We start from the raw sequence: 25,688 nt of genomic DNA, 5'->3' as shown, positions 1-25,688 counted from the left end.
AAGGGAATTACCAACTGGTGACGTGGCTGCCCTGCACACACATACGCTGCCCACAAAAAGGGTAGTACTCACACACACACGTGCTGCAGCAGTCCCGGAAATTAAGGACATAATGCTGACGTGGCGCAGCCTGTAGTACGGACGCCCTGCTGTACGAACGCGTGGCTGATATGGCCTGCTGTATACACGTCTGCTGTATGAACGCAAGCTTTTGGGCAGCATACGGCTTTTGGGGGCTACGCAATTCTGGCTTTTTCTACGCAAGAGTTAGAGAGAGAGTTTTTTTTAAAAGCTTTGCTTTCTTTGCCAAGGCTTGAGAGAGAACAGATTGAACTGCTTTATTTCCAAAGCTTTTAATTTTTAGCTTTTGATTCCAGCTTTTGGGGCTCTGCTTTTGGCATCCCTTGTACTTTTAAATATGTGGGCAGGGCCTCACAACTCAGAGCATCTGGACATAAAGTCTGAGTGTGAGCGCTTGCCCGCACTCTTGTACTTTGAACGCAGATTAATACAAAAAGAAATACCGAAAGGGGCGCCAGTCTTTGGGGCCAATATCTCTAGGCACGGAACTCCGTCAGGCCAGTGTCAAATCAATTGTGAACTGTGAACTGTTTGAAGTGATTATTTGTGGATTCTCGACTTGGAGTGTCCAAGTCTGTTACACAATGGTCTTACCCCAACAAGTCACGGAGGGTGTGCGAGCTCCAACCAAAAGATATGTACTTCACTTTTGGAGGCTTATATTGGCCCTCAAAGACGTAGCAACGGACCCACCATACAAACCAAAGGCCCATGCTACTTGGTCAGCCTCCATTTCAAGTCTCTCTCTCCCAAGAAGTTGCGATGGTGCCAGATGGCCCACAAAACCCAAAATCTGACCCAAGCAAAAAAGAGTGCAAACTGAGACTGCGGAGACTGAAGTGTCCCAAAAAGCCAAAACTGTCTGTGAAAAGTGGTGAAACGGAAATAGAGCCGAAGAGCAGCCGCCACATGTCTAATGAAGGAACTGGAGCAACAACAATCCCATAATAAGTGTGGCATAGTCTCCTCCGTTGCACGACATCTGAAACAACTAGTAGGCCCAATATGTCGTGTATGCAATGTGCTACCCATAGGTAAAGCTCCCACCAAAAAACGCCACAAGAAAATACTTTCCTTCAAAGGGAGATGACTCTGCCAAACGGTAGACATTGTGTGCCTCCACCATAGGGATGACTTGGAGACTGACCACAACTGATCACCATGATGCACAATCCACGCATCAGATTGCAGGAGAGCATAGACACTACTGGCTGAAATGCATTCCAAGCTGACATTGGCAAGATTCCAATCCAACCAGCGGGAGTCTTCATTCAAAGGAGGAATAGGTGAGAGATAAGCAAGCATGCTGCGAATTTCTCGCCAAAGAGGAGAATAATGAGGTCCCAATCCAAAAAGAGACCTCGCAACAGAGATCGAAAGAGCATGGCTGGTGTCATCTACCACCTGATGCACCTGGCATATCCTTTTTTGAGGAAGAAAATATGCTTGACGAGGGGAGGGCTGGACCAAAGTAAAAGAGAAAGCCTTGCTCCAATGAAGGCTCTCCAATCGGAGGGAATTGCCAAGAGAAGATTGCCAGCCATTCCATTCCAAATGCAATGTGATAGCCTTCCAATCAACAATGAGAGAAGAAGTAAAGGGACATCTAGGAATGTGCCCTTCAAGCTCGCCAAAAATGACCTCCCAATAGGTTGGCTACCAATGACCAAAGGACGGAGTGACAATATGTGCACAAAAATGTGATACCTGTAGCGCGGATAGTGTGTCATGCTCTCTACAGTGGGTGCTCCTCAGTGCAATGTGCGTGACATCTCACTCCAACAGAATAAAAACACAAGAAACAATAGAGAACAGCAAATCAAGACAAACACAACAGCACACCGTAACATATGAACTCGACTATCTCAAGGGAACCAGTACAGACTCTGGCGTGGCAGCACACTCAGCTCCAACCCAGGACAAACGAGTACAAATGGGGGTGTTGAGGCTCAGATGTGCAGGGATGGTGCAGACGTGCTGTGTGTATAGACTCGCTACTCAGACGACGACGTTGGACCATATATGAAGAAGATAAGTGATGACCCAACCGCTGCTAATCATATGTACAACCATAAAGAGCCACCAACGGCTCATAAATGTCAGCATCTAAGTCTATCTCCAATGAGTGGCGATGGTGACCTAGCCACGATGTCCACTACACCACCGTATCCCTACCACGTGTCATTGCCCAGCAAGTCCGTCGAGTGTGAACCAGATCAGACCAAAGACCAATTGTGCTAACTGTGTGTCCTGTGAAAGTGACACTGTAGCCTGCTACTACAGGTTGCCCGCCACAAGACCGCTCCCCGTCCCAAGAGTGGAAAACTGAAAGATGTAACCAGTCTACTACTGGTGAAGACTCCAAGAGGTGATATCTACTGGTGGTTGGATGATGGAGGGGGAGGGGGAGGCCGATAGAAAGGTGGGTAAGGAGATGGAGGCCAGGTGTATGGTGGAGGGTAGTGGCCATGAGGAGGGTACATTGGATATGGAGTAGCAACCCCATGAGCAGCAGACTGAGTCGGGTGAGAAGGTGGGACAGGTGGAAACCCAAGAAAAGACTATGTAGGGTGAGAAGGTGGGACAGTTGGTGGAAACCCAGGGAAGCTGTTGTAGAAGGGAGGTGGGAAAGAGGTGGATTGGGAGGGGAAGGCCATGGAGGGTCCATGAAACTGTTGAGGCGGTCCGGGGCGGGCAACAAGAAGAGTGGCCTCTAGACACCCTTCAAGGCTCCCGTGCTGCTCAATGGGGCTGGGGCACAACACAACACAAACCAAAACAACAAACCCACCGCCAAATCCCAACTACACAAGGGGCACCACCTAGTTTAAGAGCGAACTAGGACGCAAAAGAGGAGAATCGTTAGAGCAACCCACAAACAAGCAAGGAATTTACACTAACCCTAACACCAATGGATACTCTCACACACTAAAACACGAGAGAGAGAGAGAGAGAGAGAGAGAGAGAGAGAGAGAGAGAGAGAGATAGTGCTCGGGCTGCTTTGAAACGTATCGGCAATGATCAAGCAAACACAACTATATATTTAAGAAAGAGAGAGAAAGGGGGAGGGGGTGCTTGTTGCATTAATACCTTCTTACAAATCTGTCATGACAAATCAAAGTGAGATTAGTACTTGTTCAACATAGCTTGCGTAAATTTCACCACAACACATCACAAGAAAATCCACCCCAATCACTGTCTTAAGGCCAGGGGAGTCCTCTCCACCCTGTCGCCCTCTTACAGTATGTGGGATTTATGGCTAGATTGATGACAACACCAGAGACAAGCTACCAAGAACTTAACAAAAAAAAAACACCAAGACACTTACACATCATTGTTGTCCATTACTTCACGTTGGAAGGGAGACAAAGTATCCAAGCTTAGTCCAAATCCACCCTCCTTGATTAAGCGAATGTTGGGCTTACACTAGTAGGAGAAATGATAGATTTCCTACTCTCAATTGAATGATCACTCTCTCTCTTACAATGGCATAGATTTCCCTTGCTAATCCCATATTACAACACATGCACATGCATAAGACAATGAGCTTCGACTCAAGAGCTCCTTCTAGAGAGGTTGAGCTTGGCTTCTCAAGCTATAGCATAGTGCTCTTGCTTATGGCTCCCCCCCCCTTATGCTAGCTACACCCTCCTTTTATAGCAATTTTGAAGGCTAGGGTTACTCCTCTAACCATGGTTGGGTTAGATTTTCAGCAATTTATCTAATTTCTTTTGCTTGGAATTATCAAGAAGTTGGTGGGGAAAGAGAGAGGAGAGAAATGGAGGTGATAGGACTTTTCATAGTGGGTTAGTGTTAGTAGAGTTAGTATTAATTTACAAATGGAATTGAATATTTACAATGGGAGTATCCATGTAGGATACAAATAAGGAAGAAAAACTCTTAAGAGGTAAGAAAAGGTGGATTTTTTACAAGGTTGATGCTCCAAGTGTCTTGAGTAGGGCCAATTTTGACGCTTGTTGACGGTCCACTAGCTTTGACGGTACATTTTTTCTCCACTCTTGACCTTCCTTGGGAGACAAGGTAATTGAAGCTGAGTAATCAACCACCATGATGCTGTCTTTTAAGAGAAGAGGCTGAATTTTGTGGTTTTTTGATAGATATGGGTAATTTGGAGGAGGAAAAATGAAACTAGGTGGTCAATTTTGGAATGGAATTGTGTATGGGAGGTATGAGTTCACCATGGTTTCTCTTATTCTTCAAGGTTGAGGAGAAGGTGAGTAGTGTGCAGAGAGGAGTGGTGAGAGAGATGGGGATGATGAGTGGAGAAGTGTGTGTGAAAGAGGAAAATGATAAAGTGGAAGAGAGAGTGTGGCTGCATAGCATGGGAAAACTGGGGTCCACTAAAAAAATCATAGCTCACAGCTGGTAGCTGCAAAAATCATGAAAAAATTTGGGGTGATTATTCAGAGCGTGGGCTACATTTTCTCTTTTGACCACCGCTCCAAATTCGGAGTGGAGATAGGTGCCAAAATTCTCACCAAAAAGCCTGTTTTTTATGCCTGCAAAAGTCTTTTAGTGGTCCCCTCCTTTGTTGAATTTGTACAATGCATCCAAGAGTGAGCCCCTCCTTTGTCATATTATAATACAAAGCATTCAAGTTGCCCCTGACCCATGCATGGAGGAGGATTATTGGTGAAATAAGAAATATATACATGGTGGGACTAGTGTATGGACTATTCATGGACTTTAGCTCAATGAGCACATGGTGTTAGAATAATGAGTAAAAATAATAATAAAAATATGGAGGAGTTATGGATATGGAAAGATATTGGAATCATATGATATGGTCCCTCCTTGAATTATTTTGGGTGAAAGAGGAAAAGGTATGCAAGTAAATAATATAATAAAAGTAACCAATGAGTAGAAATCAATTTTTTGTTTTCACGAGGGTGAGGGTGAAAATGTGGGAGTGATTTGTATAAAGGAAAAATATGAGGTTAGAGTATGTACATATTGGCAAAAAAATATATAATTATGGTGTAAGAGGATGAAAGAAGGTGTACATAGGTTTAATAAAACACACACCTAAGTAGAAATATTTAAATAAAATACCAAAATAATTATAAAAAATCCCTATATTTAAGCCATATATACAATGAAATATTTACACACAAAGAAACCATAATATACTTTTATTTTTTTATTTTTTTTATTTTTTTTGGCTCACCTAGCCCAGTGACTAGCTAGCTGAGGGTTTTTAAGAAGATATGGGAAAAGTCCCGTGACTCACGCACGCCTATGTACAGTGAAATGGTAGGGATAGCCACAGTGTTTGGGTGATTTTGGTAGGGTGAGGTAACTCACTGTGGCAATTACAAAGAGCCGAAAAAACGGCTATCACTGTGAGGAAGCCGATCCTGCTTGCTTACACTCCATATTAGGTTGTGTTTTCTCAGCCGCTGAGAATCCCCTAAATGAGCTTTGGAAACGTCCGTTTGTAGTGCCATAGCAGGAACTTGCGTAGAACTTGGAACTGTTGTTGTAGCTGTAGCTGTAGCTGTTTGTGAAATGGCTATAGACTGATGCTGGGCACAGGAGGGACACACTGAATTTACCACAGGAGAAAGTTCTTGAACTGCGGCCATATCATTTGCCTCTTTTAATTGCATTTGTAGAGTGCGGACTATATGTTTGAGGTCATGTACCTGTTGAGTGAGAATCCTTATGCGATCTTGAGCCTGAGCAATTAACATATCCCTATCCATCGATCGTTGAAGGTGGCTGCACACTTCACTTTGCATACTATCATTGACAGCGCGATGCAGACCGTTAGTACCTTGCAAGGAGATGGCTGCATCTATAATAGTTGAAATTGCTCTTCTGTCCGCATCTAGAAGTCTGTCGGCCTGAGGCGGAAAGTTGGCAAACATGTCAGGTTGCCTAGAGCTAGGTGTCACTACAGTACTCCTATGTGTCCCTGCACTAGGAGTAGTAGTAGCAGTAGGTGGTATTGCCGATACGATTGGAGAGTGTGTTCGGTTGCCTGCAATACTACTAACAATAGGTGGTGTAAAAGTAGAGGTGGCTACAGAAGTAGTCATGCTCACTCTTTGGTTTGCGGTAGTGATGTCAGAGATTTTAACCTGTGATTCAAACAAGGGTAGTGTTGCTAGCCCTTTCATCGAATCCTTTTGTACTTTAGCCCTCTTGCGTAAAGTGCCTTTCCCTTTGGACATTTTGGAACGGCCTTGTTCTTTGGCATCATCTTTGACATCATCTTGCAGAGTGAGAACATTAGCTGCATCTGTTTTTTGCTGCATAGTTTGCACTACCCAATACATAATAGGGGCTGCATAGCAATTAAACCGCTCCGCTTTTCCTTTACGTTGAGTCCGAAATCGCTTTGCCCTGTCCTATACCGCCTTAAAGAGCAGATGGTGAAACAAATATGGCAAACAGTGGCAGAGACAAAAAAATGCATCGCATATTCCGGGAGAGGATGGAACCACTGTCCTTTCCGGTGCGCCAAGTAAAAAATAATGCTGTAAAATGGAGTACAACTGTTGATTTCTATGATAGTCCCCATGTGAGTGCAGCAACAGTTCTTGGCACGCATTTGCAGTGTCTTCAGGGGAGAGATTGAGAAGGTTTTTATGGTGGGTAAAGGTGCTAGCACATTCAGTATCCCCATCGCATGTCCAATATCCTCCATTGTAAGAGTAATTTCATTTAGTTTTGGAAAAGTAAGTAAGAGGGCACTCAGCTTGGCGCTAGAAATTGTGCAGGACAAATCGGCTTGAGCCAGATTTTGGAGACCCAGGTGCAGTATCTACTGCTGAGAGAACACATCTTTGAGTGTTGGGTTGGGCGCCTGAAAATGATAGATCATTAGTAAGGGTACCTTCGAGATGGCACCAGAAGGGCGGGGCACCTGGAGAGTGGTGACCTTGCCAGCAATGACTGATTGGGGTGAATCTTCCTCATAAGATTCTCCGGACCGTTGCTCTGAACTAGGGTCATGATCTGATTTACTGTCACTGCTATTCCCAGAGGAGGCAGAGGACTCTTCCTCTGACTAGAGGTGCTGCTCTCGATTTTCAATACGAACCATGTTGATAAAATATACCAAAGAATCTGTTTGGACTGAATCTGCAATTGATGACAGCACATGATACAAATACAACTATTTTCCGCAACTGAGGGGAGCTCCTTAAACCACAATCAAATACATTTTCTCAACCACACCTAAATACATGTACATTACTATTGTTACTATCACTGCGGCAAGGTCAAGCTTGAACTTCACTCTGTTCTGAACTTAACTTTGTTCAAAAGCTGCTACTTCAAGTACTATTCCGCTCTTGGGTGGCCAAGGAGCACAGAGAGAGGAAGCTGCGATGGCAAAGGAGAGAGAGAGTCCTGGTAGAGATGGAAGGTGGCTTTCTTGCGTGAGATGCAAGCTTGGGCTGAAAACGCTTTGCAGAGAAAATCGTGACTGTGGGCTGCGGCTGATTTTAACGGGCTTGACTTAAAATGCTGAGGCTGATTTTAGCTGAGGGTGAAAATTTTGCCAGGTCAGTTTTTTTCTTTTAATTGTTTTTTAACTTACGTGGAGAGGGCGAGACCTTCAGGCGAGGGGAGGGCGAGGCCAGCAGGGCAGTGGCAAGGCCATAAGGCGAAGGCAAGGCCAGCAGGGCAGTGGCGAGGGCGAGGGCGAGGGCGAGGGTGAGGTCACCAAGGGGGAGGGCAAGGACGAGGGCAACAAGGTACTAAGGGTGAGCCCAGCAAGGGCGAGGTCCATCACTGCAAGGGCAAGACCATCAGGTGCGAGGCGAGGCCAACACGGGAAGGCGAGGCCAGTAGCATGTGTGAGTACACCAGCATCAAGCAGGCAAAGGGACTAACAGCAGCAATAGCATGGGAAGATGAATGCAGAGAATAAGGTAATCCTACTCATTGAAAGAATTTGTGGTAGATGAAAATGACATAAAAATGGCACACGCACAAGATACCCAATTGAAGAGCATAGAGACTTATATAAATGGCAAAAAGAACTTAGTTCACATGAAAGTTTTAATAAGGCATTAGTGGGTTGAGATAGAGGGTAGGCCAAACAAAAGGCAAGGAAAGCGAGAGAGTGAAGCGAGCAGAGTTAAATCGAAGAACAACCAACTACAATTGAGGACCGCAAAGTGAACCACAACAAGAGTGATCAATTGCAATATGACCAAAGGAGTCATACAACATTTTGAACCATGCTCACCAGAGCAATGAAGGAGAGGAGGAGAGGCTACATGAGTTACTAATACAGAATGAAGGATAGAGTTTTACAAAATCTAGAAGCATGCTTACCAAGGCAGCCTAGGAAGAGGGTATATGAGATAGTGATGGGGAACATCAAGATCAAGTTTAGGGTTGAGGAGGCGGCGAGTAAGATCAACACTTGATTCTATAACCTTGACCATCAGCTTATAGAATGATAGCATTTGATCCTAGACCCATTGACTAAAGGCCGCGGAACTCCTTCTAGGGTGGATAATTGTACGGTCCCTTGGGGTAGAATCTCCTGCACCTTGAATGGTCCTTGCCAAGCTGGAACCAACTTCTTTGCCTTTTTCAGATATTTAGCTTGATAAAGTAGCACCAGTGCTCGTTGCGTTATTTCGGCTTTCTGAGATGGCGATCATGCCAAGCTTTGCGACGAAGTTGCTCAGCTTGCAGAGCCTGTGAGGCTAACATCCTGCTTTCTTCTAACTTTGAGAGGAGAGAAATTTGCGGAAGCAATTCCCCCTACGACGCGAACGCTCCCACTCTTGCTGAGCCTGAGTTGAACTCATATGGTGCAAGTGCTGCTAGACCGAAGGCTAATTGGAATGGAGTGTGGTTAGTGGTTGCTTTGAAAGAGGTGCGATAAGCCCAGACTGTGCCGAAGATGGCTTGAGCCCACCAAGAAGTTGGATGCAGGTGACGCTTTCCTGAGAAGCGCGATTAGCACTTTGTTAGTTCTCTCGGCTTGGCCATTTGCTCTGGGATAGTAAGAACAAGATTTGTGATGAAAAATCTTATAGTTCGTGAGGAGTGTGGAGATCAGGTCGTTGACGAAATGACTACCATGATCACTGGTGATTTCCAGCGGGCAGCAAACCTGCAAAAAATATTTTCATACAAAAATTTTGCGACAGTGGCTGCTGTACAGTCGATGGTAGCCACCACCCCAGCCCACTTTGTTGCATAATCTGTCGCTACCAAAAGAAACTTACGATTGCCGGGTTGAGCGGGTGGAGCAATTGGACCAACAAAGTCCAAGCCCTATCTTACAAAGGGCAACCATGCCATTGCAGAGAACGATTGGATTGCTTGCTAGGCTTGGGCGCACATCGTTGACAGACATTACAAATCTTGACATGAGCAATAGCATCTCTGAATAGATAGGGCCACCACAAGCCTACCTGTAAGATTTTATGCGCCGTGATGTAACCAGGGTAATGGCCATCTGTAGGACCGTTGTGTGCATCTTCTAGAATGTGGTCTACTTCATGAGGGGAGATGCACCTGCGCAGCACACCATCTGGCCCAGATTTGTAGAGTTGTCCACCAATCAAAGAGAAGGTTCTAGACTTCATTAACAGTTGCAAGGGGGAAGCATCCTCAGGATATAGGCCAGTAGAGAGCAGATGTAACACATCTCCATACCATTCCGGGGTCGTATCGACCTTAAAGAGATGACTATCCGGAAAGTCATCATCAACCCCAATATCTGGCTCACCTGTATGTATGCGAGAGAGGTGGTCGACCATGACGTGCCGCTTGCCTGGATGGAGAACTACGTCGAAATCAAATTCCTGGAATATCAGTAGCCATCTCCAGACTTTTCCTGCAACTTGGGGTTTATTCAGAAGATAGCGTAGCGCATGATGATCCGTGATGATAGTGAAATGAACCCCTAACAAGTAATGACGAAACTTATGTAAAGAATACACCATAGCCAAACCTTCCCTTTCTATGGTGCTGTAGTTGCACTCAGCCTTTGTGAGCAGGCGACTTGCATAGTGGATTGGGCGATCTAGGTTGAACTTCTTGCTCGGCTGAGTCAAAACCGCGCCGACCGCAAATTGACTAGCATCAATATGGACATGAAAAGCAGTGGACCAATCAGGAGCAACTAAAATAGGTGTCTCAGTTAGGCGCTTTTTGAGATAGGCAAAAGCTTGGGATTCAGTTGTAGACCACTGAAAAGGTACAGCAGCACTAGTTAGGCGTATCAAGGGTTGGGCAACCTCTGCATACATGCGAATGAACCTTCGATGATAGCCTGTATGGCCTACAAAGCTTTGAACACCTTTGGGATTAAGTGGAGGGGGCAATCTTAAAATGGCCACTATTTTCTCAAGGTTAGGTGCTAAACCTTCAGCAGACACGACATGACCTAAAAGCGTACCTTGAGTCACCAAAAAGTGACACTTGTTTGGATTGAGTTTAAGACGCGCCTCGCGACACTTTGAGAAGATTGCAGAGAGTGCTCCTTCACGTTTTCCACAGGTGTGGAACACTAGGCGCCAGAGAAGGTGGAAAAATCATCCATGAAGATTCTAAGATTGTCGTTGAGCAGGGGACGAAATATAATGTAGACAATACGATTAAATGAAGGAGGAGCGTTTTTCAGCCCAAATGACATCCTCTTGTAGATAAAAATTCCCCTGGAGTGACAAAAGATGTCTTTTTCTGGTCGTCAAGATGTATTCCCAACTGATTGTAGCCATTGAACCTGTCCATGAAACTGTACAGTACATGCCCAGCGACATCTTCGAGGACTCTCTCAGTGAAAGGGGTCGAAAATCCATCCGGGATTGTCGCCTTATTCAGAGCCCGGTAGCACACTCAAATTTTGTTGGACTGCTTCTTGGGAGCGATAACCATAGGGGACAACCATTCTGAGTGCTCTACTGGCACAATAATACGTGCTTTTTGCATTTTTTCCTCAACTTTCACACCACCTCTTGTGAGTAGTGTTGCAGTCACTAAAACACAGTCTCCAGTTGTGTCGACTTTGAATGCTTCTGCATACTTGGGGTTGAGCTTGTAAGCCCGTCCTCTGACCGGCTTAGTCCCCCTCCACCAAAGGGATTGTGTGGACTCCTAACTTTGTTGGGATCCCTTCCAAATCGTGGTAAGACCAAGCAAACACGTCCGTAAAAAAGTGCACAAAAGAGACTACCTGGTCGAGTAGCGCAGGGTGATCCCATAACCAGGCGGCTAACAGGATGGGTTGATGGTTGTCAGGGTCGCCTAGGTTGACTTCTCTGACTGGGTCAGGCAGTGCAATTGGCGAGGATGCATCAGGAAGAGAAGACCTTGCCGCCTCTGTGAGCTTCCGGACATCATGAGCTGGCGTCTGATCGATATTGAAATCGGCATACTCTTCTTGTAACCATCCCTGTGGAAGCTCGTCGAAGGGAAGTTCATCTGGTACATAAGATAGCTTGGTCCAGGGCAGGGTATCAGACACAGGTGAGGCTGCGAGTGTGGCGTGGGTCAACTCTTGTAAAGGAGATTTCTTACCCCTTCGGTGGTCTTTGATAGGTTCCCCAAGTCCAAAGGCTTCTACTGAGGGGCCAGCTGAGCTATCAACCTCTGGGAGCAAATGGACTCGGTGCGCTGAGCTCAGCCACTGTAGCTACACTGGAAGATGGTGCATCCTCTGGCAAGGCTTGAATGGAGACCACATAGCAAGGCATAGAGTGGGTAGCCTCCAACCATCCCAGCAGGTCTTCTTTTGGTCCATCCGGTGAAGTAGGCTGGTTCAGTTGGGGAGTTGACTCCATTCATAGAGAACAATGATTGACCACCGGATCCATCCCCCCTTCAAAGCGAATAGGTTTCATTGGATAGCCCGGGCTACGTATCCACATTGAATCAATTCCCCAATCATGTAGTGCCTTTGTGTGTCAGAGCTATGGTCTTCCAATGAGTAACGGAAATCCGCCTTCAATCTGAGGTAGGCGAACAACAACAAAATCTAGGTTGAATGTGAAGTCCTGTAGCTGCAGAGGGACCTTGTCTACTATTCCCACATGGTAGACAGTTCTCTGGTTTGCCAAAGTCACTGTAAAGGGAGCAAGCCAGGTAGGCTGGAGACCCAATGCCATCATAGTGAATTCCGGCATTAGGTTGATACCCGACCCACCATCCACTATGACACCGGAGAAGTCGCGTCCTAGAATAGACGCAATGAGACGAGGACTTATGTGATCAATGAGCGGAGCGCGGGAAATGAAATCATGTAGGACTCTAAGGGTTGCACTGGTAGGTGCCCGCCACTAGGCCCTACACCAGGATACAGAGATTGAATGATGGAAAGGGTATCACTTCGAAAATTTGCATCAAGTCGAAGCATGTCGTACAATGACACTTGCTGAAAGGTGTTTTTCAAGATAGTCTCTGTTGTAGGCTTCTCCCTTTTGATCAGTGCTTGCCTTGGTAACTTGAGCTTTTACAAGTCCTCTACTGCTTCCATGAAAGCACCATCAATATCTAAGAGAAGAGAGGTAGGTTGGCTCTTGGCACTACCTGCTGGTTTGTCAGCTACTAGGGGAGCTTGGCTCATTTGTGTAACTGGAGACGAAAAAGTTGGACCGTCGGGGAGGCTGAGACCAAGAGCAGCTCTCTGTGCCCGTGTGAGCACACCAGCACGCTCTTCCACCTGTTTCAACCCATTTTGAGAGGCAACTACAAGAGTGGAAGGCGGGGCCTGTGGAATGGTGCTTACTGTGATGAGGTTAATCTTTGGAAATGTAAACTCCTACTAGTTCTGGCTTGTGCTTGCAGATGTTGCACGTTGTTTTTCTCAGTCCTTACTATAGTGATCCTTAGCGTCAGGGCAATGTCGGCAAGGAGGGGACCCTTCTGGCAACGGACATTTTCTCTGATAATGTCCATACTCCCCGCACCTGTAGCACAAAATTTGCCTATTGGAGAGGCAAGGTGGTCGTGGCCCTTACTGCATGGGGACGGATGCTGATGTGTAGAAGCTTTGGGGAACTGAAGGAGCATTAGCATGATAAAAGCTCGGGGATGCGAAGTTGTTGTGCACACCTTGCATAGGAGGTGTTGTCAGCAGAGGTGGCATCGGGTTTTCATGGCCATAGGGTGAAACCATATTGGATGCAGGTGTCAACCCTTGTTGAAAGTTGGGGGCGAGGCTCTATTGTAGCTGCCGCATTCCCTTCAGATAATAGCACTCTTTGTCATCATGGCCAGGTTTCTCGTAGAAATGGCAGTAAGCTCGAAGTGGGCAGTCCTGAGGAGGATGCCCTGGTGAGCGACAGGAGGAACACCACACCATCAGCAGCTTAGTGTCTTGCTGTGCCCGGAGCTCTTCTAGCTCCCGCTTGATTTGTTCTAAAGCCTCTTGCTGTGGAGACTTTTCCGGTCTAGGAGAGAAGGACCTCTCCTCTGGAAGTGCTCTTTGTAACTTCAGTGCTTCTAACTCCCTGCGTAAAGAGAGCAAGGGGTCATAGGGATTTTTTGTGAGTGCTGAGGCAGAGGCAGTCTCCACCTGAAGAGAGTTCTTGAATAGCCTCCTTGCTCCTTCTATCCTGGTAGCGGCCGCTATAAACTCCTCCAGAGATGCATCAGGTCGGAGACTTTCGTGTAGTTTCTGTTGAGACGTCTTTGGAAGAGCTTTCTCTACCCACTTCTTGACCATAAACTCCCCTGGTTGCTAAGGAAGCTTGGCAACCAGAGACTTGGTTTTAGTGATGAGTTCTACAAAAGTCTCCTCTGGCTGGAGCACCATGTTGGCCAACTCATCCAAAACCTTTTCTTGGAAGTCACCTGGCCTGAATGCTGCACAGAACTGTTTTCTTAAGGCTGCCCAAGTTGCAAAGTGATTCTCTGCAAACTGACTGTACCACTTGTCTGCTAAACCATCTAAGGTTAATGGAAACAGTACCAAATAAGCATCTTCCCTGTTAAGACCACGACCTCTACAGAGAGATACAAACCTCCTTGCATGGTCGTCTGCATCTTTTGAGGAGAGTCCTTGAAGGTAGGAAATTTGATGTTTACCTTGGCCAACACACTGGTCAACGCCTCCATGGCCTCTTGCTCAGGAGCCTATTGCTCAATAGCTTGTTGTAACAAAATGGGGGAGAGCTTCACTGGGGAAGGTGACCTGGAAGATGTAGAACCAGACGGAGGAATGGATGAGGCTGTATGTGGAGGTATGGGTAATGAGGTTGGTGGACTTCTACCAGGTACCAAGGGTTGACGCCTTCTGTTGTAGTACTTCAGAGGACTCAATAGTGCGCTTTGACGCTCAAATGACCGCCTTGTATGTGTCATGCAGTGACCACAAACCCAACCCAACTTTGAGCAAGAAGACCTTTAACTAGTTGAATGAACACAGGTCTAGACTCTCTAGACTAGAGCAAGTGACTAGACCACCTGGCCACACCAGGGACGCGGAACAGGGACGAGGACTTGGTTGGACGAGGGCGAGAGAGGTCCAGACCAGAAGGGCGAGAGACTAGGACAGTTAGAGTAAGTTGTCTAAGGTGAAAACTAGACCAGACCAGCAGGCTGCACTGGGCAAGGCGAAGTAGGCCAGGCTAGGTAAAACCCAACTAGCTCCTCGATTTCTCGATTTGCACCTCAACAGAGAGTGAGACTTCAGTTGAGGTCCCACTGGGCGTTCCAAAAATGAGAGCACCTGTAGCGCGGATAGTGTGTCGTTCTCTCTACAGTGAGTGCTCCTCAGTGCAATGTGCGTGACACCTCACTCATACAGAATGAAAACACAAGAAACAATAGAGAACAGCAAATCAAGACAAACATAGCAGCAAACCAAAACATATGAACTCGACTATCTCAAGGGAACCAATACAGACTCTGGCGTGGCAGAACACTCAGCTCCAGCCCAGGATTCACGGGTACAAATGGGGGTGTCGAGGCTCATATGTGCAGGGATGGTGCAGACGTGCTGTGTGTATAGACTCGCTACTCTAGACAACGACGCTGGACCATATATGAAGAAGATAAGTGATGACCCAACCGCTACTACTCATATGTACAACCATAAAGAGCCACCAACGGCTCATAAATGTCAGCATCTAAGTCTATATCCACTGAGTGGCGGTGGTGACCTGGCCACGATGTCCACTAGACTACCGTATCCCTGCCACGTGTCACTGCCCAGCGAGTCCGTCCAGTGTGAACCAGATCAGACCAAAGACCAACTGTGCTAGCTGTGTGTCCTATGAAAGTGACTGTAGCCTGCTACAATAACATAAGCAACCAAGGTTGTCATTATGCCACCAAGACCGGTAATAGGGTAGCTTTCCGAGCCAGAACATGACTATGAAAATCCAAAATATTCAGCCCGCCAAGGCGCTTGGGAGAACACAACTTGTCCATCGATAAGAGCTACGGAGACCCTTTCTGCGAGCTGAGGTGCGCCAAAAATGCTCCAAAATAGTAGACATAAGGGAATGCAAGCATGACTGAGACCATGATAACAGAGGTAAGTAAAACTGCACATAAGCCATAAGAATGCACTAGACAATCCTGAGTCGCACATGCAGAGGCCAAGTGGACAATTTCCAATAATTTAACTTGGAGTACAAACATTGGAGCACCCAATCCGTTTTCTGTGAAGCTGACGCATTCCAAGCAAGGGGATAACCCAAATGACGAACTATGTCGTGGGGAGGAAGCAGCTTAGATTTATGGAAATTAACTTCGAGGCCTGCCGCCAATCCAAACAAGTTAATCTGTTCCACATCATCATAGTGGTTCTGAGGCATAAACAAAGATTCATCCGCATAAGCCTGACTAGCAAAGTGTTGCCCAGATGGTAATACCAGGACATGCAATCTATCAGTAGGAGTCAGAACATCCAAATACATAAGCAGGGGGTGAGTGGCAATTGCATAAAGCAAAGCGCTAAGAGAACATCCTTGCCTGGCAGACCGTCCTAGAGGCCAAGAGTCTGTGAGAAATCCATCCAACAAACCTGACGTAGTACTATGTGCATATAAGAAAAACACAACACAGAATATCCTAGGCCCAAATCCAACTAACGCATGGTGTCCGAAATGTAGTTCCAAAGAACAGTATCAAAGGCCTTTTCAATGTCAACCTGCATGACCAATACATCCTGCCGAGTGCATTTCGCATATTCCATGCCAATGATGACATTCTCTAGGTTATCAAAAAATTGACGGTGAGGAATGAAGCCATATTTAGATTGATGCAAGCCATCATATAGAAAACCCTTGAGGGATTAACAAGCATTTTAGCCATCAATTTTATACCACAGACATGAGCGTAATTGGCCTCCAATGAGAGAACTCTTCACACTACGCATGCTTGGGTATCAACTTAAGCAAGCCTTCTTTCCAAGAGGAGGGCAATGTTTGCTGTTCCCAAGCTGTATTCATCGTGAACAAGGAAACCTTTAGGCCATCTCAAAACCACAAGAAAAATTCCACAGTAAGACATCCCAACCGGGAGCTTTCCAATGACCCAAGTCAAGAAAGCTGGCATACAATTCCGGCTTAGTGAAAATGGCTTCCAAGCCTTGAACCTGCTGTAGTGAAAGAATGGGAGTTACATTCGATAGGAACAATTGAAGCGCCTGGCAAGCTTCTCGTGTGGGAGGTAAGGGAGCCTCAAAGAGCTTGCCAAAATGCAAGTGCAAAGCCTGTGCCAGCTCTAGTAAGGAAGAGGTCCACTCCTCAGATGGAAGTTTAATTCTCTTGATAGATTGTGACTGCCAAGAATGATGCAAGTGCTGGAAGAACTATTTCGAAGCACAGCCTTTATCACTGAAAGCCTAATGGCGAGCACGAATCTGCCACTTGGCCAATTTCCTCTCATCATTACGACGTAACATAGTGCGGGCAGAAAGCAACTCAGTCAACTGAGTCTCAGTAAGAGAGGAAGTGTTGGTTAAGTGCATCAACCTTTGACAAGTATATTTTGCCTGTTGAACTTGGTCTCGCAATTGTGACAGATAAAACCTGCCATATTCTTGGACATCACATTGAACGCGCAAAGCGAAACCAGGCTATGTCCACATCAAGATGCATCTGTAAATTCAAAGGCAGGATGATATCCACAATCATAAAGCGGAAAAGGTCGTGCTTTAGATAAGCATTATTGACATGCAAAAGACGCTTTTTGGGAAGGGAGCCATAAGCAGAAAAGGATCCAAAGTGCAATTTCAAACAAATGGGAGCATGATCTGAAAGGCACAGGCTATAATCAATCCTCATGTCACATACAAAGTCATCATACTATTGCATATTGAAAAGATACCAGCGATCTGGTCGAGCGCAATATAGATTAAACATTAGGTTGAAATGTCAATCCGGGGTCATCCGCATTCAAAAGAGACCATAAATCCAAACCATGATAAGTCAGCATAAAATGATCCCATGATTGGCATTCTACATGAAGCATGTGAGAGTGCCCAATCGTATTGTCTACGATATTCGGAACACTATTAAAATCCCCACAAAGAAATGCATTGGAACGCCAAGAATACGAGGAGACGGCACTTCACAACCTTGCTCGTCTAACAGACGTTGTGTATGCATATAATCCCCCCAATTTAAATACTTACCCATTAACAATACATTGAAGAACCATCTCTCTCATCCGAGTCATTGAAGACCAGAGTCCGGAAGAGCTATTGCCGAACGAACATAAGCACTCCAGAAAAACCAGTCGATCCTACATAAGCTATCCAATAACCCACAAAATAGGAAATTTGTCCGGCAAAATCGTGTTGGTTATGCCCTTGAAGAATAACTATGTCCGCCTTACATGTATGTCCATAGTGCCAAGTGAGCCGACTTGTCGTGGTTGCATAATCCCCGCACATTATATGAGATGCAATTCAAAGAACTATGCATTCTATACACTATATACAGTGGACAAGGAAACAAAAAAAAGAGACTCAAGCATTGGTGCCCATTGACACATCCTCATCTGCAGTGGACACATGAGATGGCACAACAATAACCTGGACTAGGAGTGGTCAAGACAGGGGCACCATGCGATGAATAGGCTTTCCCTGTAATCACTTCTTTGTAGGAATTAACAACTTTATCCCAGGCCTCAGCCAAAGAAGTGTTATCATTAAACTGACGCGCTCGCTAGTGTTGTGCCCTCCCCTCTCGCCATCGCTCACCCGCCCCTTTAGCGCTGCCCCCTGCCCATGCGCTGCCATCCCTCGCGTTGTGCTCCTCCCCCCTCTCGTGCCCGCTGCTGCCTACAGCTACATCCCCCCCCTCCTTTCTTCTTCACACAGCCCACACCACCCCCCCCCCCTCCCCAATGGCTTGGGTTTCTGTTGACGCCTCGGCTTTGATGGCTTGAACTTAACCATCGGAGCTTTCTCAAAAACCGTCGTCGTCTAGTTCTCTTCATCCGCAACTTCCACAACAGTAGACACAGATGGAGGCTCATGCTCCCTCCCAGAGGGACTCTCCAGAAACCTCCTTGCCCGACCCCGTAGAGCCCACCATCCGACTTGCTCTCTCGCCAACAAAGGAAGCGAGCCTAGCTGTAGAGGTGGAGCGCCTCCAAGCCACCTCCATCATCTGCAAGATCATCGGCACCCGATCTAGCAGAAGAGAGGTGAGTGATCTCCTCCAAGCCCGCCTTTTAGTAGAGGTGGGCAAGGTCCTCAACGTTCAGCCTCTCGAACGTGGCTATTACCAGATAGAGTTTGAGACCCCCGAGATGGCGTCCAAGGTCATTGCAATGAGCCCCTTGGCCATCCGAGCAGTTCGAGCTCATTTTTTACAGTGGCGCCATGGTTTCGACCCAGCTACCGACGTTCTTGTCGAGGAGGCAGACCTTCGCATCTCAATCTACTCCCCGGCTTGAGGAGGGAGTACCTTCCGCTCCTGTCCAGGATAGGCTCAAAGATTGGGACCGTACTGGAGACACCTCGCAGAGCACCCTCTGTAGCTGCCAAGGCAGTTGGCATTCCCACAATATGCATTCTTCTCTGTTGAGCCCACGACCCCTGCAGAGGGAGACAAATCTCCTAGCATGGTCGTCTGCATCCTCTGTGGAGAGTTCTCTGAAGGTCAGAAACTTTATATTCACCTTAGCCAAGACGCTGAGCTCCGCCATGGTTGCCTATACAGGAGCTTGTTCAAGAGCTTGCTGTAGCACAGGGGGTGAGAACTGTACTAGCAAAGAACGTGGGAGGTGAAGAACTGTTTGAGGGAGTGGAGGTAGCCACGTGGGAAGGTAGGGGTAACGGGGTTGGTGGACTTCTACTCGGAACAAAGGGTTGGCGCTTTCAATGGTAGTACTTCAGAGGACTCAGTAATGGACTTTGTCGATCTTTGAACTGCCTAGTATGTGTCATGCAGTGATCAGAAACCACCCAAGCTTTGGCAATAAGACTGTTATTTAGCTGGTCCAGACTCCAGTAGACCAGTGTGAGTGACTTGGACAAGAGACTAGCACCAAGACGAGTGACTAGACCAGCTGGGCTATTCTAGTCCAAACTAGCAGATCAACACAGGCGGGAGCTTAAACAAGCTAGCTCCTCGACCTGTAGGCACAACGGAGTGAAACTTCAGTTCGGGTCCCACCGGGTGTGCCAAAAATGAGAGCACTTGTAGCGGGAATAATGTTTCGTTCTCTCTATTGTGGGTGCTCCTCAGTGCAATGTGCATGAAATCTCACTCCAACAGAATGAAAAGACTGTAGACGATGAACAATTTAGAAAAAACAAGTACAGCAAATTCAACAGTAGAACCTGAACAGCATGGGACTCGACTAACTCAGACGAACCAGTAAGACTCTGGCATGGAAGCACACTCTCTACTCCAAGCCCAGAACTCACGGGTACAATGGGGATGTCAAGGCTCAAGATGTGCAGGGAGGGTGTTGTGTGTGACGTAGACTCGACTCGACGCTAGACTCCGGACTCTTAAACCATCTAGAATCGTATATCAGACTAAAGCAAATGTGAGAATATTTACAACCCTAAAAGAGCAACCAACAGATAACATCAAATATCTCTGACCGTCCAGCTGCCCCTATCCCCAAATTGTGGCAGAGAAGAACTGGCCACGGTGTCCTCTAAACCACCACTCCTACCACGTGTCAAGTTTACCAAGTGTGAACCTATGACCAACTATAACTGTCTTGTCTTTCCGTGTAAAGTGACATTGTAGCCTAGCTACAAATCCTTGTTGTCCGCTCTCCAAAGGTCTCACCCATTTGCGGTTCATGGTTGTCTAGCTCATTAAAATCTATTCCTTGATAGTCTTCTGACCTAAAAAGCCATCTTTAAAGTGTCCCTGTCCGCAAAGTAGCTGTACCACTTCTCCGCAAGGCTATCCAATGTGGATGGAAATAGCACTAAGTAGTACTTTTGCATGAGGATACAGACCTCACATGATCATCCGCATCCTCCATTGAGAGTTCTGTGAAGGTGTAGGGAAAGGTCATGACCTACCCCATTAAAAACTGTGACCCCATGGCGACAGGCAGGGAGATGGGAGCCATGGCAGGAGCAGTTTTTACTTGCGAAAAGTCATTTAGTAGGGAAAGGCCACTAAATGACCTTTCCCGACCGTCGAGGTCTAGGGAAGGGGGGCCAAAGACTGGTCTCCTGCATAAATCTATCGGCTCAAGTGATGGATTACAAGATTTAATGGAAAGTGAATGTTTGGCTCAGATTCTCTGCCCTGCGACCGTGAACCTTGACGGTTGAAAACTTGATATTGACTGTGGTCAGAATGTTAGTTATATCCTCAGCCATTCTTGTTGACTGTGCTTGATCTGGGGGAATTTGAGGAGAAATCTATAGGCAACTGAAAGTAGTCCGGGGGTGAGATAATATGGGTGGTGAAGGTGAAGCGGAGCCCAAGTTTGAGTTGTGGTGAAGATATAGAGGCTTGGGGAGGCAGTGGTAGAAGGGGTGGAGGGTTTCTACTTGGTAAGAAGGGTTGTCGCCTTCTCTGATAGGACTTCAAAGCTCATAGGACTCGTAAGAGGAAGACCAACCGGCTGGGATAGTCAACCTATAGAGATGAGTCGGCCAGGTTGGGCTTCCAACTCGGATTAGTTGACCAGTTTGGGTTGTCGACCAGTTTGAGCGGAGTCATCCTGCTCTGGATAGTCGACCATAAAGAAGATCAACAAGAGAGGAAGTGGAAATGGCTAAATCCAATTTGGTGAATGTAAAGAAGGGACAAAAGGTGAAAATAAGACATACTACAAACGGAATGATAAATGGCGTTGGATTACACATTAGGGTCATCAAGGGGAAGTTTTGCCGAGTTTTACAAACTATGTGCAAAAATCAAGGAAGAATGGCTGGGCAAACCAGGTATACGAACAATTACACCATTCGCTCACTCAAGAAGAGGATTGATTACCAAAATAATTTGAAGCACCCTGCATGAGGCTCAAATGTAAGTGAGAAGAGAAACATTTTTTCAGTCATGAAGCTCTCAGAGCAAAGAAAGTCACCACTAAGGAGAAAGCTCTTGTGCTTTAGTTTCAATATTTTTTCACTTAAAAGAAAAGGATAAATCATGGAGGGAGAGTGACCATCCTCACTTGGGTAATAGCTTGATCAAAGTCATGTAGAGAATAAAAAGGATTAGAAAATGAGCAAAAATCTGGGGAGTAAGGGAAGCTGATGGTGTGTAGGCATGTGTGACGGTCCACCGCTCGAGAAAAACCTTTTTCTAAAAACTTGGAAAACCTCAAAAAGGTTTTTACACTAAATTTCTCTCGATTTTGTAGGTTTTCTCACCTTCAAATTTAAAGGTAAATCTCATAATTTGTAGGTAGGATTACATTAAGCCTAGGTTTTTCAAGTACTAGCACTGTGACCAAAGGTGATTGAGTGGTTACTTATGGGTGGTTACATAAAAATGCATTGCTTATACGAGTTATGAGCATGGATTATGACTATATGATTTTTATAAGATGGGTGTTTAAATTTGCAGTTTTTACAATTTTATTCAAATATCAATTGTTGGCAAGTTTTCAAGTCTGCCTGAGTCCATCCTGAAGTGACTCCCTATATCATCTATATTTAACTAGGTGCCAAAGTGACATTTATGGTTAGATTCTTCATGTAATTGGTAAGCAAAGCTAGGGCTTTGGTGTTGAATGTATAGCACAAAGGCTCACATAACGGAATTTAGTAATCTTTAAACAGGCTTACACCTTTAAAATAGAAAGTGATTTAACTCTCCATTTGATTTTGTTCATTTCCTAACAGGAGCTATACAAAAATTATCTTCAAAAAAACATGAACATCAAAATTGGAAAACTCTCTAACTCAACAATTTCTTTGTTGTTTCTGTAAAAGGAGCCTTGGAATAATCACCTCCATAAAAGTCATTCCACCTGGAAAGACTCACTATGACACTTCAATATCTGCAACAATTTTGAACATTGGGTCCTCGATATCGGCGTTCAAAGTTTTGGTAACATCACTTTCTTTGCTAGTCATATTCTTTGTTAAATACACCAAGGTCGGTTTTGTGCACAATGTTGGTTGAACAAAAAAAGAGTCACGTGTACAAGAGGGGTTTTAATATGGAAAACTGAAAAAAAGACTACAAGTTTATGAAGAAAGAGGGGTCTTTTAATTCGTGGTGAAGAGAGAGAGTGTGTGTTGGGGGGGGGGGGGGAGTTTTATAAATACCTCTTGAACATACGTGCTATAGGTATTTTTGAAAAGTGAACCCCTCCGGGTAAAACATAAAGATAGACATTGTGATTAGAAAACGAAGGACACTCCTTTGAGGACAATCTTGATGGAAAACAATTTAGATATGCTGCAAATTTGCCAGAATAAGACAGATAGGAGGAAATGCAATCACAAAAATTGCTTTCACTAAAGTTTATGTATAGTAACTTGATTTTAGAATGATTGTAGAGTGTGCGGTGCGTGCGGAGTGAGAGTAGGAAGAAGAGCAGACACAGAATATTGGTGGAGCTCTCATTGAGGATTGGAATTACCATGGTGTTTGAAATTATGAGATATGAAAAGAGTTGCCATTTGGTGTGCCTTAATATTCTTTTTGACAGGAATAAAGTGTGCTTGCTTGCTAAACCTGTCGACTATTGTCCATATTCCCGTATTCCCATGGATAGACTTGGGTAATTCAAAGATGAAATCCATGGATATACTCTCCCATGGTGAATTTGGGATAGACAATGGCTGGAGTAATCCAGGTTGCTTCCCTCTATCGTACTTGGTCTTTTGGCATACTACACATTTTGAAACATACTCTTGTATGTCCACTTTCATGGTAGGCCAATAGAAGTACATTTCTGCTCCTCGGAGAGTAGGTTGAATGCCTCTATGCCCCGCATAGGGAGGAGCGTGGGATTCATACATGACTTTCTCACGAAGGAAGTGGATAACACATAGCCTATTGCCGTGGAGAAGATAACCATCCTGCAAGGTGAATAGTTCCTCTTTCTTCTCCAAAGCAAGGACTGACATTATGTCTCTAAAGTCAGGGTCAGTAGCATACTCATCTATCATGGAAGATATTGTGAGTTGCTATGGACACTGCATTAACTTTTGGTCATCGTGAAAGTGCATCGGCCACTTGATTGTGTTTACCAGAAATGTGAGCAATATGAAAATTAAATTGCAAAAGAAAATTCGCCCACCTCATTTGTTTGTTGGAAAGTTTGCGTCATGAAGTACTTGAGACTTTGATGGTCTGTTCGTAAAATGAATGGAGTCCCCAGTAGATAGTGCTTCCATGTGTCTAGGACATGTAGAACAGCTAAAAGCTCTTTCTCATAAATGTCTAAGATCCGCTCATCCGTATTGATCCTGTGGCTCTCATATGCTATGGCATGCCCATGCCCTTCTTGAAGCAAGACTGCTCAAAGGCAATCACCACAAGCATCACATTAGACCTCAAATGGCTTTGAGAGATCCGAAAGCATGAGGATTGGTTGGGAGATAAGCTTCTCTTTGAGATTATCAAAAGCACTTTGCTCCTCAGTAGTCCATAAATACTTAACGTTCTTCTTTGTGTTAAGTCATGTAATGGTCCTACTATTTGAGAAAATTTTGCTATGAAGCGTCTATAGTATGCACACATACCAATAAAGCTTCTTAGCTCATGTAGATTCCTTGGATTAAGCCATGCTTTTATTACCTCCAACTTTGATGGATCCATACGGATACCATCTTGAGAGATAATATGACCTAAGTATTGAATCTCTTGAAGGAAAAATTCGCTTTTCTTTTTATTGAGAAAAAGCTTGTTCTCTCTCAATGCTTGAAAAATCACTTTGAGATGTTGCTTGTGTTCCTCCAAGGACTTGGAGTAAATGATGATATCATCAAGGAACACTCCAATGAATTTGCGATAGGATCTAAAGATTTTCTCCATTAGACAATTGAACGTGGCTGGTGCACTAGTCAAGCCAAAAGGCATAACTAGATATTCATAAAGACCAAACGTTGTGCGAAACGCGGTCTTTAGGATATCTTCATCCACTATCCTTATTTGATGATAGCCACTTTTAAGGTCAATCCTACCGAAGTAGGTAGAGCCTTGTAGCTTGTCAAACAGATCTTCTATCCGAGACACGGAAAATCTGTTTTTGATAGTGATATGGTTTAGGGCTCGATAGTCCACACATATACGGTATGTATCATCTTTCTTTTGCACTAAAAGGATTGGAGAACAAAAGGGAGAGGAGCTAGGCCTCACCATCCCTTATTCCACCAATTCTTGTACTTGCCTCATGATCTCCTCTTGTTGAGCTTGGGAAACTCGATAAGGAGGCTTGTTAGGCGGTGAGCTTCCTTGTAGAAGCTCAATTCGATGGTCGTCATTCCCTCGTTTTGGAGGTAATTCCATAGGGATATCATCGATGAACACTTGAGGAAACATTAGAACCTTTTAGGGACTCTTTGACAAAAATCATGTACACAGAAACGGAGCTCTTCATTGATTTATCAAAAGCAAGAGGATTTACAAGTGGTATAGTATGACCAAACTCACTAGCATCTATATACATGTTCTTTCCCCTATAGGTGAAGTAGATTCTCCTTTCAGGGAACTTCATGTTGAGAGCCATGCGGTTGAACCATGGTGCCCCTAGGATAGCATCATTCTATTGTAGAGCTTGTACAAAACTAACTCATGCTTAGTAAATGCTAAACATTGCCAACACACGCACACTGTTTTAAGGTGTGGGAGACCTCTCACCACAATACCCTCTTACAATGGACAGAAAATTGGCAACAATGAAAACACACTAAAACACTTTCTCACACAAGATCAAATGATAGCAACCTCAAATACACAAGTCACCTTGAATTCACCAAACCGTATTGCATAAGTGGAAGGACGAAGATTTGAACGTCGAACCACGCCTTTGATGCACCAAACCTCAATTTATTGATGATGGAGGAACATATACAGTAGTGGTTTTGAGATTTTGAACTCGCACTCTCTCACTTGCAATGTGTAGCTTGAAAGCTTCTCTTACACCAAAAGTAAAGCTCACAAAGTGGTTGCTACGCCTAAGTCTCTCTTCATGCATAGATTGTTGGGGTGCTATGTGAGATATGGAGGTGATCTACAAGAAGGAGAGGGGTCTATTTATAG

General features: G+C 45.2%; 1 protein-coding gene across 1 annotated transcript in view; it reads left to right on the top strand.

The window, feature by feature from the left end:
* LOC147444852 (uncharacterized) overlaps positions 1–25,688 on the top strand; it is a 228,254-nt gene that overhangs the window by 181,141 nt on the left and 21,425 nt on the right. Inside the window, exon 10 of the mRNA XM_086527379.1 lies at positions 22,406–22,523. Coding sequence (XP_086383505.1) covers positions 22,406–22,523 — 118 coding nt within the window. The remainder of the gene's footprint in view (positions 1–22,405; positions 22,524–25,688) is intronic.

This window comes from Adiantum capillus-veneris, chromosome 13 (assembly GCF_014529385.1).
Source record: "Adiantum capillus-veneris isolate H3 chromosome 13, ASM1452938v2, whole genome shotgun sequence".
NCBI lineage: Eukaryota > Viridiplantae > Streptophyta > Polypodiopsida > Polypodiales > Pteridaceae > Adiantum > Adiantum capillus-veneris.
Note: the sequence above shows the minus strand (reverse complement) of the source record. Positions and strands in the feature narration are given on the sequence as shown.